Raw genomic sequence first — 15763 nt, 5'->3', positions numbered from 1 at the left:
CTACCATTGAACGGAAGAGCTGAGGGAGGCTCAGCATATCCTGCGCAGCACGTACGTACAATGAAATGACTGTGCATGAAGTGATGCAAGTTGCTGGGGAGTGCTCTGGAATTTATTTTATAAGCATAAAGGAATAGTGACAACTGAAGTAAATAAACCATTCCTTTTTTATTTGATGGCTGGAGACGTTATTTCACTGTATATCACACATAGAATTAAGTAGGAGAGCAGGAGAAATCACGGAAACTCTTTATTTAAAAAAAATAAAAAGAGACAAGTGCCTTTTTTTTTCCTTCAACAGGAGAAGGAGCCAGAAGGCATCACCTGTGTAGTTCTGTAAGCACCATTGTTCCAGCTTGTGTTGCTAAGTACACCTTTAGAAAGAATGTACAGCCACTGTGTTAAAAATGCCTTACTGAAACCTTGGTTGAAAGGTTCTTCCTCGTTTGTATTTCTCCTTCATTCCTTATTTTTTCCCAGCTGTCTGTGCAAGAAGTAAATTGATGGCGACACTTGGTGGCACTTGCGTTGCCCACTCACGGCCCTTTCATGTTCTTACCAGCTCTCTGTCCAGCCTGCATTCTGCAAGACGACGGCTCGCAGTACCCTGGAGGGCCGGGAGGGCCAGGAGGACCAGGAACCCCAGGCTGACCGGCCACCCCAGGGAGACCTCGTTCACCATCACGGCCTTCCCTGCCATAGCTGGGTTTGCCTGGTTCACCTGGAAAAGTGGATGCAGGTCTAAAAATTGGCAGCAGGTGACTTGCTTAGTATCCGTGTAGCTTTACGGAACATCCTGTTCTTAACAGTTGTATGAAGATGGCTTTTTACTGCTCTCGGTGGATTCCCCAGAGAGATGCCTACTCAGAGGGACAGTTTTCCTCTGACAGACAACCAGGCTGTGTTAACACACCTACAGCAAAGAAATTTCAGGCCCAACCCCCTCCAGTTATACTGGGGCAGATCTGCTGCTGTAAAAAGCTACCCAGTAGGACTGACTGCAGCACTGCAGACGGTCCTGTTGGCGATGCGTACGAAGGTGTAGGTGCTACTCCCTATTTCAGAGTTATGTTAGCGCTCCAGAAAGAGACGCATCAAGAATTTATATTTATTCTTTGCTCAGATGTGTTGGGGAAAAAGATGTATAGAGTTGAACTGCTGAGCACTAAAGTATCTTTTTACTTCTAAATCTTCAATGAAGGGATGAAATATAGTGATTTTAGTAAGCCTCTTCCAATGATAAATTTCTAAAGAAGACAACTCCGAGTTTCACAGATGTCCTACGTATGAGTATATACTCGACTGAATTTTTTTTTTCTTCCTTCTTTTACAAAGAGAACAAATTTTGGCAGTTTCTGCCTGTGTATACACACAGAAACACATAGTACAGAGATACCGATGGAAAGAACGTGTTTCTTTTCATTCACTGGCCACTAGAGGCCACTTGTGCTGCACTTATCAGCAAGAATCTGTCCTGGACCCCTATTACATAACACTCCAATTAATAATCACAAAAATAAAGAATTGTATTTTGAATGCCCTAATGATGAATGGAGATTTTGAAGACTGCTGTGACTGCCAGTGAGATAATCTGGGGTTTGTGGCCTTTTTTTGTTTTATTTTATATATAAATAAATATATTAAAAAAGAGGCAATCACACATACATATACATGTGATTGCCTCTTTTTTTTTTGTATACATTTGCTTTGTATACATTTTTCTTAATCTTTCTCCACTGAGATAAATGGGGTGGTAGCTCTTCAGTAAAAGAGCTTTTAATTCTGATTTGTGACTATTATTACCTACAAAGTAAAAATTATGAAGTACTGTTATTTGGAAGCTTATTGCTTAATGGACACCTTTTATCTTTTCAAGGCAGCTTGAGGTATCAGTTCTGAATAAATTTTTACTACACCTTTCCTTCTTTACCCTCATCCTTGTTATATTTACCTGGAAGACCTCTTGGTCCAGGGTAACCTTTCGGTCCTCTGCCTGGAAATCCTCTTTCTCCTCTTTCTCCTGGTTCACCTAAAGCAAATTCACAAAATATTAGTTACAGCCTCTCAGAGGTGGATGGCTAATAAGCAAAGAATTCAGGTGGCTGTATGTGTTCTTAGCATCTTTGAATGAAGTCCTGACACATGTCCTTGTAGAGGTTTGGGATTTGTTTGGATTTTTTTCCCCCCATTTGAGTTCTACTCAGAAGCAGACATGTTGGAGGGAAAAACCAACGCCTGGGGCTGGACAGTAAGTACCACATGAAATATGCCATAGCCTGCATAACAGAAATAAACCAAACCCACAGAACCACACGGGCTATTTTGGAATACAGACTGAGGGTACTGGCAAATGGCTTTTGCAAGACCACGTGAATTCCACAAATAAGTAAAAATTCCCAAGTGCTGGTCCTTGAGACAGCTAGTGCAGGGAAAAAAAGAGAAGCTGGCTTGTACACATTACAGTATTCTGTTGACATCCACATAAGACATTCATAAAAGTAAAACAAAGGACCTCGTTCTCGTATACTGGTATTATGGAGACTTTTCTTTGGTGGGTGCCCAGCGTTTCTTCAAACTCATATGTTGCTCCAAACAAGAAGCATCGTAATAAGAGGAAGCTTTTTTTCTTGTTTTGGTTGTAAAGTTCAAATTCTGTTCACTGTATACATTCCATAAAACTACATATATCTACCACTCGTGAATACCCTATGTAAACGCTTGATTTTATTTTTTTTTGCTGCAAGTCAAAAGTCACAAGTACATGCCTAATAATGTTTGAGTGAGCTTTATTCTATACTTCCATACTTTCTTGTACTGCAGCGAGGAGAGTTGCAGTAGACTGTTAAGTTTGGGGCTTGCCTAGAAACGGCACAGCAGGAAACGAGGAAGGTGTGTAAAGGAATGCAGGAGTCAGTCAGTACAAAAGTCCAAGTTTCAATAAAAGATGCACGCAGGGTACTAGAGGAGGAATCGTATCTCTACCCTTCAGACTGCCTGGTCAACATGGAGATTGAGCCTGTCTTTGTAAACACAGCTACTGGAAGCACTGATGTCAGGTTACCCCTATATAATTCTGCTATTTCCAGCTACTGAACACTTTGGAATAGTGTTTACTGCTGGTTACCCCAAACTTCTCCAACTTCTTATTTCTGATTCTGCCCTCCCTCACTACCCCTGATTGCTCGTTAAAGTCACTATAACCGCTTTCCTCGAGCCAGCTCTTTTTGATTCTGCTGTTATTGACGCTGTTAAAATCACTGTACCTTTGTATCTTCTGTTCTATCTCGTGGTAACATATTCTTGTGTTTCTCTCTCCTCTTTACCATGCCGTTCTAAACCATTCTCAACATCCTCCTCCTTTTCCCTTTTATCATGTGTCCTGGGTACCCTTTTCCTCTCACTCCCATCCCAGACAACTCCCCAAATGGATGGGGAAAGTCAGTTCATCTCTCTGACCTCTGAGGAACTCCGGTAACTACCAGGAACTCAGAGTGAAGCACTGAGGTTTTTTTTCAGGGTGCCTGCCATGTACCATCATAACAGCTCTTGCATGAGAGCATTCACCACTTCTCTCGTATCTGTAATTGTATTTCAAGGTTTACTGTAAGCTAACTTGGAATTTGATGACAATTATGATAGGAAACAAAGCATTTTGCTTGCTTGTTTGGGGTTTTTTTATGCTCTGTAGATTTATTTTTTTTTTTTTTAATATTAACACAGTGCAGCCTGCTGTGTGATGAATCAAATTCAGCATATCAGATCACCTTTGTATCTCCATTTTTTGTTGCTTCTGCAAATACAGATGGCATTACATTAAATGAAAACAGCAACAGAGCTCCAGCAACAATGCTGTTCAGGTTTGCTTTGTTTGTATTCTATTCCTTCTCTCAAAGGTTTTCCCAATTTTACTTTCAAATACAATTTGAGACAAAAGTAAATGCTCCAATTCAGTGACAGACCAGCTTTGTGCAGAAATGCAATTTTTAAATAAAACCTTCCTTCAAGCAAACAACTCAAAACCACTGCTGAATAGAAACTAATACATACATAGTGGTCATAAGACACTGCAGAAAATTCTACTATATAATCCTTTGGAGGTATATAAACCCTCTCAGTCAGGAACAAAAGAGATTAACTTAGATCAAAGGTTTTTTGTAAAGTTTAAGGTTAGTCAATTTTATTATGGATTTGTTCTTGCCAAAGAATCAATAGATTGTGGTACATGGTGCAATGCTGTTAAATGGCTCAAGTATTATACCCAAATAAAAGAGGCAGATGATTGTTATCAGTCACTTGTGAAGTGAGAAACTGGATAGACTTAGAAAAACGGGCTAGAGATTAGCGAATGAATCTGACTGTTTACGTTAGCTTTTGGGACCACAGAAGTCTGGCGGAAGTGAGGTCCACAACCAGACTGAGTGGAGGAAAGAGAGAATCACTGCTGGAACTTTTCAGCATATGAAAAACACAAACCTCAAAAGCCCGTGAGAGGGAAAATTAATATTAGGAATCCGACTCAGCTGCTTACTTCTAGTTCGAGGCAGATGTCTGTCCTTTCTCATATTGTATAAGTGACTTGATGGCAAAAACGGATTTATAAACAAGCCTCGTTGAGGCCAGGCCAATGTGCCCTTTAATCACTGGGGCAACCGAGGCAACAGTTACAGGAAATAGCTTAGGTTGCTAGTTCAGGATCTCTCTGGACTTTACATGTGTACAATGTACATCCACAATCTGTAATCCAAAGGAGGAAAAAATAAAAAAAAACCAAAAAACAAAAACCCAAAACCCAACACAAAAAAATAGAGCAGTCAACAACTGAAGCCAGTTACAGAACTTCTTACCTTTAGGACCTTTACGACCGATCTCACCAGGGGGACCTTTAAGGCCAGGCAAGCCACGGGGTCCAAGCTGTCCTGGGAAGCCATTTTCGCCAGCAGGCCCTGGAGCACCTGGTGGCCCTGGTCGGCCAGGAAGACCTGGAGCACCAAATTCTGGCCTCCTAAGACTGGCTGCCAGCTGAGCTAGTTGTTCTGCAATGAACAGGAGGACAGAATTAAGCAGTAAGTGGATCTGAATGGAGAGATTCTCGTGTTCACTGAAGAAGGTGGTGCATTCTCTGCTACAGAAACGGACAGATGACAGTACAGCACCTTCCTTATGCACAGTGCTAGTTATAAAGCTTGTTACATATATTATCTTAGTACTACTAGAGGGAAACCGCCTAGGCACACTGTGAAGCTGGTGACGCTGAAGCCTACATCTTAAACATTTAATGTTTGCAAGCTGAAATGACTTAAATATATATCGTTTATTTAGAAATGTCTTATAGTTTTCTATGTCATTTAAATTTCAACCGTCTAGCAAGAAACTTACTCATGCAATTCCTTCCTCTTAAAAGAGCAAATATCTCTCTTCATTGCTACTTGTTAATCCTTATTAAGATCCATCTTTGCAAGAAGGAACAGCTGAAAGGCATGAGGGCAGTCATCTGCTTTGGCCTGCAAAGTAAGTGCAGGCCTTCTTTTTCAGAGGAAAGAAACCCCTCAAATTGGTGCTCGTGAGCTCAAATTTGATAAATCATTAAACATTTTATGTTGATCTTTTCTTAAGGTAAATCAGCAGGAGCTTTGTTCTTCATTAGGCATAGGATCAGCTTGCCATTCCTTGGACCGGTCTAAGCTAGCTATTCCCTTTTCTTCATCCCCCTTTCAGGCCACTGCTGTAACAGCATGCGAGCAGTCCTTTCTTTGCTTAAAGTTTCTATTCTAGACTTCAAATGCATCTTCCAAGCATTCCTTAGAAATAACTTTCTCTGGATACAGCCACACACAACTCCATATGACATTTGCTATAAAGTTTGCATGACTTGGCAAGACTAGTTATTTTGTGTCCGCAACCAAGAAAAATGAAGAAGATGGGGGTGTGGAGATGAGGGGGTGCAAAGGATCTGAAATAAAACAGGAACTATGGCTAGCAGATACATGAAGAAGACTGGAGATAGCAATCTGCAGGCAAAGCCTACTCAGGAGCTGAACTTCAGTTACAGTTGTCTTTAAGCTGACAAGGTTCCAGGGACCCACTTGGACTGATTTTTTTCTTTTTTTCTTTTTTCTTTTTTTTTAAACTTCTTCTGTCTTTTTTTTTTTTTAAGCATGACAGCATTGAAAATTATAGGGGCTCTCAAGAGGGGTGCAACGAAGATAATCTAGATTTTTCCCATATCCTTCTCTTCACTGCTAATTCTGATGGTTATGAATAAATTCAAGCACCATATCTGATTTCACTATAATATTCACTATAATCCTCTTCAATATTACTGTGTCTTTCAAGAGATCACTTTAAAAGGCCTTTCTATCCTACTTATAGAAAGTTTAAAAAAAAAAAAAAAAATACCCTGTTGGGCAGTATCAAGAACAGTGATGACTACTGATAATTTTTACATTCAATCATGAGCAGCAATTTCATTCTGGTAAACTCTTAACATTACAAAGGCGTAATATCCCCAAGGGCATCTTCAATAGCAAGTACTGAAAAGTCTCTTTTGTGCTTACAGGGCAACATAAATTTTTAAACTCGATAAATCCCGTGCACCCAACTGTGTGTGTCAAGAAGAACTGAGCAAATATAATTAGGGTTTTGAACATCTGCCCCTTTCTTTCATTTTACGGTATGTTATCTACAGAAAGCCTCTCTCTACGCTGCTCCTTTTTTTCACCTACTTTGCACAGTTTGTTTGCTGTAATCTAATTGTGTATGAGTACAAATGGCAAAACAAGCTTTCAGTGAAGCAGTGTACTTTTATATATGTAAACATAGCAAGTGATTTCTACACAAAATATATGTATATCATAAAAACACTCTGGTCTATCGCCTGGTTACTATAGTAATAGTGTGGAATCAACAGGTATTTCAATGAGGCTGCAAAGTATATATAAAATAAGGGAATTCTTTCTCATATTCTCTCATATTGTGTCCACATTCACATGTGGGCAGATTTTCCGCCAGGCCCCCTGCTGAGGCCACGCTGCTTGTTCTGGCAAAGAGTGGGAAATTCTTGGTTGCCTCCACAGCAGTAGGTTATGCTGATTTAAATGCACAAGAAACACCAAATACTTTTTAGCATATTTACCTTGCATGACTCTCATGCAGACCTGCTTAATGTGCTGATCAGTTGGTTCTTTTCCCTAGGATTAAAAAAAATACTAGTTTAAAAAAACAGTTGATATCACAATACCTTTTATAAGTGTGCCTGATGTGACAAATGCTGGCCGGTCAATAAAAGATATTCCAGTCCCTGCAAGTGCAACTCTTCCAGCTGAAGTCAATTTGACTAGCAAGGTAGATATTATGTGTGATGCACCCATGTATCACACATGGTACTTGTGCACTACAGCAGTGGGCTGGGCGTAAGAAAATGGAACTGAACGGAAAGCTGAGGACCCAAGGACCTAACTGTATACCACCTTAAGAGTTCTCTGGTGCACAAATGTGTGTTGTGAGGTACAGTGTATTTCAAACTCTGCTGTGGCACTTGGGTTTTCCATGCCTACATAGCTCCTGATGCAAGAAAAGGAGTGGTGTGAGTGACAGCTCAGCGTTCAAAAGATACCAATCATGTTAAAACAGTACTTACAGCTGGACCTTGGCTGCCAGGCAGACCTGGGGCACCCTGTTCACCCTGCAAGCCTCGCGGTCCAGGTGAGCCTCGTGGCCCTTCCATGCCAGGCAGTCCCCGACTTCCCTCAGGCCCACGGGAACCAGGCTCTCCAGGATTACCAACCTGACAATGAAAGAGAAGATTTTCAACAGACTGCTATACTAGAGTTAGACTCATTCTGACATATCAAAATGCTGACAGGAGCTATTTGGAAATGCAAAGCAATGAACGCTGGGATGCAGAGGTGTTGAACAGCTGCTTTTTAAATAAGTGACTGGAGTCAGTGGTTGTGTGATTTATAAACTTAAAAGGAGGTCTGTACTCCTCCCTTAAAGGGGAGAAGTGGAAAAAAAAAGATATTCTGTGAAAAGAGGCAAATGGGCATCCATAGTGACATGCACAAGACATTGGATTTTTTGTCAAAGAACGTATCTCCTACACTTGGTTTCTACTTTGGCCCTTGTGCATGTCTCATGCAACTTTTCTAGACATTAAGTGCTCCTTAAGTCACAAAAATTCCAGCTCCCTGCTCGTTCCAAATGCCTTTCATTCCCTTTCATAGAGAGTACGTCAATAGGTGCCTCCGAGTTACTTTCAATGCACATTGCTGTATTACTATTAATCAATAGTAGTACTAACAAAGAAAAAAAACCAAACAAAACCCAAACAAACTCCCCAAACACAACAAAATCCAACCCTCAAACCAAAACAAACAGAAAAAAAAAAAATCCTACATACTTATGGCTTACCAAATCTACTGGGGAAAAAAAAAAACCAACACCTGCTGAAAGAGATGCTCAAAAACATGGCAAATTATTCAACTGTGGTATCAGTTAAATCCACAGGATGGAGCCATTTCAGTTCCATCTATGCTGCATCTCAGACAGCTAATTTTCTTCTGTCAGGAAAAAACCCAAAGAACACACTTCAACAGATATATTAAGACAACTATATTAAGAAGACAGCAAAATTCCCTTCGTGGACTATACAACCAGGAAGCCATCATTTCTTTCTTGCCCAGTCTGGCGAGTTATCAGGTTTCCTGATGGATTACTCATCTTTGTGTATGTACTCACTAGTATGACAAGCACTCTAGGTTCTCATCAAGGGAAGAGGACTTTAAAAATCTAGGGGGACAAAACTACAGAGTTCTCCTCTACTCTGTCTCTTCCTCATGTCCTTCCTGTAAGATTTTGATTAGCAGTAAAGACTCTCTAGCTTGCATTTGCTTAGCCGCAAAGTCACACAGGCCACTGAGAACACAAGCACAGCTCTTTTTGTTACATTCAGCCTCTGTTCCCTGTAGGCAGAACTGTTGATATGTTAGTATCATAGCCCAAACTGTCAGCTGCTCTAACAATCCCACTCTTCAGTGATCCCGAAATAAAAGAATGTGTTCAGCTCTCACATTCTTTTTCTTATGTGACATACAAGCCTCCGCTCACCTTCCACATCAAAGATATCATTTTGTTCTTTCTTAAAAAAAAAAAAAAAAAAAAGGAATCTGGGCCATAAATACTTCTGCTTTCACAGACATCACAGTCCTGCTGCCAGCTTTTTCACAGCGTAAAGATTACAGGCTGCACGCAGCCACTGCACTGGGCCTCCTTTCTATACAACACCTACTGTACAAAGAGTGCATTCATTTCCTTAAAAAAAAAAAAAAAATTAGTTGGCCAGAACACTGTTGTTGAATAATACTTCTCTTTTATGGAGCTTAGAATTCAGGATGTGAATTATTTTCCAAAGCTAATTCATTTTAATATTAACCGTATTCAAAATTTAAAGAGAAGAAACGCTGTTGGAACTCATTCAATTTAACTGTGATAAAGAGCTCAGCTCATTATTTGTATTTTCTTTCTTAAATCAGAAAACCATCTATCTAATCTACTGAATCTTTGTATTTGTTTAACAGTGCTATTCATTATACTTACAGCTCCCTTTGCTCCTGGTAATCCCATATCACCCTAAGCAAAAATAAGACAAAATATATTAGAAGAGAGTATCCATTATCATAGCCATTACAAATGCAGTAAACTTGACATGATTTTTTCTTCCACTATAAAACAAAAAAGCTCACATATTTAGTTGATTTATGCAAAAATTGCACCTCGAATTACAGTTCATTTGAAAAAAACCTTAACTTTCAAATTTTTTTTTTTAAAAAATTCCTTTCTAAAAAACTTTTCTGTAAGGTACAACTAAGAAAGCATGTTTATTATAGTTGCATTTGTATTGCTTATCTTAGAATTAGACACATGGCTCTAACCTCTCAAACCACAGTTACAGCACAGGACAATCTTCTTAGCAGATTGCTTGGAACCTTTAGAGGAAGCATTATTTAATCAGGATTTTCTAGTCTGACAGAATTACAGGTATTTTACGGTGTTGTGTTAGGCCTGACACAACTGCAACAGAAACCAGGCAGGTGTCTACCCAATGTGCTCTGAAGAAGCCAAACCCCTAGAAGTTCCTCTTCCCAGCAACATGGCTCTTGGTTTGAACAACCCTGAGATCCCCCTGTCGCTTGACGGTGTATAGCAGTCCAACTGTTCAGAAGTTTTTAGTTTTCCCTTTGAATTGGGGAAAAAAAAAAAAAAAAAAAAGTTTCAAAACCTTGTAATCACCTATGAAATAGATCATCTCATCTTCTTCGCTGTTTTCATATTACTCTTGGAGAGATTTCTGAAAATTATATTTTCCCAGTTCCTAAATGTCATTGGTGAAATAATTGGTTTCTAAAGGTGAGAAAGGCCACTTTGTCTGTTAATGAATATGCCATAAGTGAAGCAGAAATAACAACTGTTATCGGTTTAAAAACAGACTAACTGGCAGCACACTTAAACAACCCATAGTATTGCTTCCTGGGAATCCATATAGTGATGGTAAAGCTGCATTACTGGACATCCAGCTCGCTAGGGCTGTTAATTAAGTTTAAAAGCCTTTCCGAATTGCAGAGTGTAGGAAAAAAGTGCTCATTTCCAGCACACAACCTGGCTACCGTTTTTTTAAATAGGGAGTGGTTTAATTCCTTTTGAAAGAGCAAGTTCTGGCTTTGCTGGATGGGGCTCCATAGGAGCAGCTGGACCAGCACATTTCTCTTTTTGTAGGAAAACAAATCCTCTTTACCCAAGGGCACATGACCCAGACATTACCCATGTGAATTCACAACACGCCACACTCCTGCAGTACATACACCTTCCTCCAGCAATATCACAGTGCCACAGCCTCTTCCCAGACCGTTCTCCCTCTCCCTAACAGCCAGCTGCTACCTTACTTCCAAAGATAAAGGCAAAACAAAACATTTCAATATCAAGTCTGAGTTATTATGGGTATTTATTATCTGTGCTCCTGTTTCACCTGAATTAAACTACCTCCTCATGCTCACTGCCTCAAACACCAAGAATTTAGGTGTGTGTATGCATATATATATTTATATAGAAACACCTGGTGTACCTCTACATATGTAGCTATCTATATACCTATACACACACACCCCCCTCCAAGGCAGCCTGTACTGTACACCTAATAGAACATGCGTATTTCAGAGTGTTTTCAAAGCAGCAGGAATGGCATGACCAGGCTAATGGAACTGCTGTGCTCTGCAATGCCCAGGTAGTATAAAACTGCAATGTGACTTTCAATGAGCAAACAATATGCTTGAAGCACTCCAACAATACTTTAAAGTTTTAATTTACGACACCACAATATTAGATGAGGTGAAGAGAAAATAATGCTTTACCAAGTCACCCTTTTCTCCTCCATCTCCTTCTGCTCCAGGTGCACCCTATATCAAAAAAAGACACTCTATCAGCCTTCAGATTTAGTCAACTTAATGTACTGCAGCATTTGGTAGTGTGACTTGAAAGTACCATGACCTGTAACATGACTTACTTGTTCACCCTTAGGTCCTGGTTCACCCACTGAACCCTAAAAGGTTAAAGATAAAAAAAAAAAAAATAATCAGAATTTGAAACTGCAGGTTCGAAAGCGTACTATGTTATCTTCAATCTTCCCTACCACCTAGCATTAATGCAAGAGACCTTTAAAGATGCCAATTTTTAAGAATGACAATGAAAGCACTTAAATCTTAATATATAATTAAGGTGACAGACCGAAGGCAAGTAATAGCATGGAAAACACAATCCGCTGCCACACTGGATGGTACTGATTCTGACTGTCAAACAGTAGATTCTGACAGATTCTGACTGTCAAACAGTAGATCTCCCCTTCTACAAGGCAGATGCTCTTGCAGCTGCTACAACTCTGCTCTGCAAATTGCTTAGAAGTTAGAAGTAAAAGAAATCCAGTAAGTGTTATCACTTTTTCTAGCCCTATTAAGTATTCTGCATTGCTGTAGGCCATACCAGTCCTGCTAATGTGGGATAAGCACACTGAGGCATCCACAAGTTCAGTCACAATCTTGGCTTGCTTGCTGTTTAATTCTCAGTGTTTTTTAGAGGAACTGTCTCTAGAATTTTGATCATTACAGTCAAAACTGCATGGCTTGTATCTTAAAGTTGATATTCCTTTTTTAAAAAAAATAATATTATTATGTTTCATCTTAGAATCCTGTAACAAAATGTACCTGTGTGGACAGGCAAGAACCAAAGAGGAATAAATTAATGACCTGATCCTTTTCAAAAATATGTAGTTTCTTTCTATAGTAAAAGCATTTCATTTGTAGAACAGTGTATTATTTGAGAAAATCTTAGTATTTGTGTTTTGTTAGAAAACCAATCACACCATCCTTAAATGTTCTTTGCAGTTTGTGGACATTCAAACACATACATTCCAAAAGAACTATAACTGCAGAAAAAAAAAATTCTAAAACAGACAGAGATACAGCATTTTCTCTCCCATTTCAGAGATCCATTTAATTCACATAAGATACAGGCACAAAAACCGGTGTAACATCTACAATTTAACGAATTCAGATTTGTTCTCATGTTCCTGAGGACAAAGAGTCAATACTAAATTATCCACAAAGCTAAGCAGTGGAAATCACAGACCTATTTAGCATTCCGACTTTGTCAAACAACACTGAAACTATTTTGTCTGAAGTGTTCTCAAAATCCTGTCTTATTAAGGTTTTCCATTTACTCACACAAAAAGACATTGATTTTGAGCCTAACATCATTTTGGGAGTTCTGTTCTCCACTTAGTCTCCTTTAGAGCATCAAAACTTCCAATAGATAACGTTGAAATGGAAGAAGCTTTTGCTTTTGTGAAACTTGGCCTATAATATTTGTATTAGCAAACATAAAAAAATCACAGCTGAAACTATCTGAATCTATTCTACATTGACTCCCAAAATTTCAATGGAAACAACAGGGTAAGATGTAAAAATATGAAAATACCCACTTTTTTGGCATACTGCTTGTCTATTTGTAAACATCCCTCTCAACATGCCCAGGAATTGTTTGTGAAACTGCCAGTCAGCATCAGCCAAAACTGTACCAGGGGCTACACTAACTACTTAACAGTATAAAGGATTGTGTGCCAGTGACGAGGTCTGGGTCTTGGCCTGGTGCTGTTCAATTTACTAAAATAGACAGAACCAGAGTGTCTGAAACCAATTCAAAATACGTGAATCAGAAATAGCCTAAGTAACTGGTGAATGGTGGGGTTTGGCCATTCTCCGTAACATCTCTGCATAACCACTCTGTAAGATTCACTGAAGCAGGACCCATTGTTGTAACACTGGTTTGTATTGCTGTCTCTGCTATAATAGATCAGGTGCGTGACAGACGCACTTGATTCCTTGCCCAAACTAGTCGCAGTCTGGTTCAGGCTCCAAAAGAAGTAAAGGCCAAGGCTATAACCAGGCCAAGAAATTCTCTAGTTCCAATCTGGTCTCTGAAAACCCACACAGGAACAGGGTGACATGGTGACCTCTGATGCATATGGGCTTGGAAACTGCAACATCGACCATGCAATTAACACATCAATAGCACCTGGTTCTTCCAAGATTCATTTGTCAAGGAACAAAGAAAGTTGCGGGTACAAGGAGTCTCGTGCTTACCTTTTCCATCGCATGTAATTTGACTACGAGCCAACCACTTCATTCCATAAATATGACAGCCTGAGTGAGCCTTTCTCAAGCTCTCCCTGCTAAGCAGCTGGCTGCACGGTGGCGATCTCCCCTTGGGCTGGGACACCTCTCAAGGTTACTCCTTGAGGCTGAGAGACCCCTTACCAGCTGCAGATCGTTGGTAAGTGACTGACATCGCACATACCCTAGCATTATAGTGCACTAAGGTTTTGTGTTGGTAACTTTGAATCATTATTATATCCTCTGCAGTAAGTAATAGACTGGACCTTGCCATCGAACTTTGTTAAGTCTCACTTTTACAACATCTTACTTCAATAAAACCACTTTTGCTGATACCTTGGGCAGTGGTTCTTTAAGTGGTCAAAATCTCCCGTGCAACAACTTGGCGTAGTCAGCAGGATGGCAAGTAGTATCGCTGATTACTTACAGAGGCATGGAATAAGTCCAAGTCCCAAACTCTCAGAATGGTCTTGTGGGCACTGGCACGACTGGGGTGCCATCAAAGGACAGATAAAATTAGCAAGAGGAAATGTTAAAGATGGTAAAGGAAAGGGAATTATTTGTAAGATGTTAGGCATCTGCATAGAAGCCTCCAGTCAGTATAGGAAACATAATAATAGAGAGAAATAAGATCTAATAGACTAAATAAAAGGCAGGAGGGCTGCTGAGTTATTACTGTCCTTACAAATTGAGCAGCTACAGAAGCAGTTACAGGGAAGAAAAGGAGAAAAGACAAAATTTGGAACAAAAGGTCGAGATGATGGTCGAGCATCGCAAAAATTAATTTATGGCTCCCAGGCAAGAAGCACATCATCTACTGGCTTTGCGGTTAAAAAGCAGAATGAAAACGTTTCAGTGTTTTGACTGGACGAAACTGGCGCTTGCCAGATGGCAGCGTGTGGTCCTTCGGTTCAAGTAGCAACCCCAACCGTGCAAATTGGGGGGCTACAGTATGCATACTGCATGCAGCTCCTGCACTCCTCAATTCAAAAATTACCAAGGTACCACAGTATCCGATTTCTGCTGTGGCACAAAATGGAATTTCTGACATAATAGCAGACTTGGAAAAACAGCACATTATTTCCAGAACCCACTCCCCATACCATTCACCTGTCTGGCCAGTCCGAAAGCCGGATGGGAGATGGTGCCTGACAATAGATCATGCCAGCACAGCTCTGCTAACAGCTGCAGTACCCAATACTGCAAGTTTAACGGCCATGCTACAAGCAGCCGCACACCCATGGATGGCGGTACAAGACATGAAAGATATGTTCTTTATGGTCCCTGTGCAGGAGGAGGATAAAGAGAAATTTGCTTTCACTTGGGAAGGTATACAACATACCTTTAACAGACTCCCACAGTCGTATAAATATTCACCTATGATTGCTCATGCTGCACTCGCTTAACTTTTACAGACAGTCTCACTTCCTCAGGATGTGAAACTGTACCAATATACAGATGATATTCTGATCAGAGAGACTTCCCCTGGAAGAGTGGGGGAAGCGGCAGCAGCAGTGTGGCAATCACTATATAAAACAGAAACTGAGGTTCCATCTGAAAAATGTCAAGGACCAAGTAGAGAAGTAAAATTTTTAGCTACTGGGTAGACTGCGGATAGTGCAGCAGTTCCACCGGACACTCTAAGTAAAATGGAACAACTGCAGATACCCCAAACTAGGAAAGAAATACAACAGCTTATGGGTACTTGAGGGTACTGGAGGACACATGTACCTGGATTTTCTATCATTGCTCACCCACTGTACTCACTTTTACAAAAAGGAAAACCGTGGAAATGGAAGCCAGAACATGAAGAGGCAGTCAAAACCCTAATACAGGAACTAAAGACATATCAGTCACTGGGGCCAATGCACCCCTGTGACTCTATTATAGCAGAATGGGGTTTTGCAGAACATGGCACTTACTCCAATCTATTCCAAACTGGTCGAACAGGCCAAAAAGGCCTTTAATGTTTAGCTCAACTGCATTTAAAGAGACAGAACAGAGATTCTGTGTGGGAAAAGGGACCCCTGACTTTAGTCTGAGCAGTT

The 15763-nt window shown here is 40.2% G+C and overlaps 1 protein-coding gene across 1 annotated transcript in view; it reads right to left on the bottom strand.

Moving 5' to 3' along the window:
• Positions 1-536: 536 nt before the first annotated feature.
• Positions 537-15763, bottom strand: part of COL9A1 (collagen type IX alpha 1 chain) — a gene marked incomplete at both ends in the record, with an annotated part of 58407 nt that continues 43180 nt past the window's right edge. Inside the window, 8 exons of the mRNA XM_082305974.1 lie at positions 537-721; positions 1952-2029; positions 4845-5033; positions 7133-7187; positions 7637-7783; positions 9595-9627; positions 11403-11447; positions 11555-11590. Of these exons, the coding sequence (XP_082162100.1) occupies positions 537-721; positions 1952-2029; positions 4845-5033; positions 7133-7187; positions 7637-7783; positions 9595-9627; positions 11403-11447; positions 11555-11590 (768 nt within the window). The remainder of the gene's footprint in view (positions 722-1951; positions 2030-4844; positions 5034-7132; positions 7188-7636; positions 7784-9594; positions 9628-11402; positions 11448-11554; positions 11591-15763) is intronic.

This window comes from Platalea leucorodia, assembly GCF_965183815.1.
Source record: "Platalea leucorodia genome assembly, chromosome: 3".
In the NCBI taxonomy this organism is placed as follows: Eukaryota; Metazoa; Chordata; class Aves; order Pelecaniformes; family Threskiornithidae; genus Platalea; species Platalea leucorodia.
The sequence above is the reverse complement of the archived record's forward strand: the minus strand, read 5'-3'. Positions and strand labels throughout refer to the sequence as shown.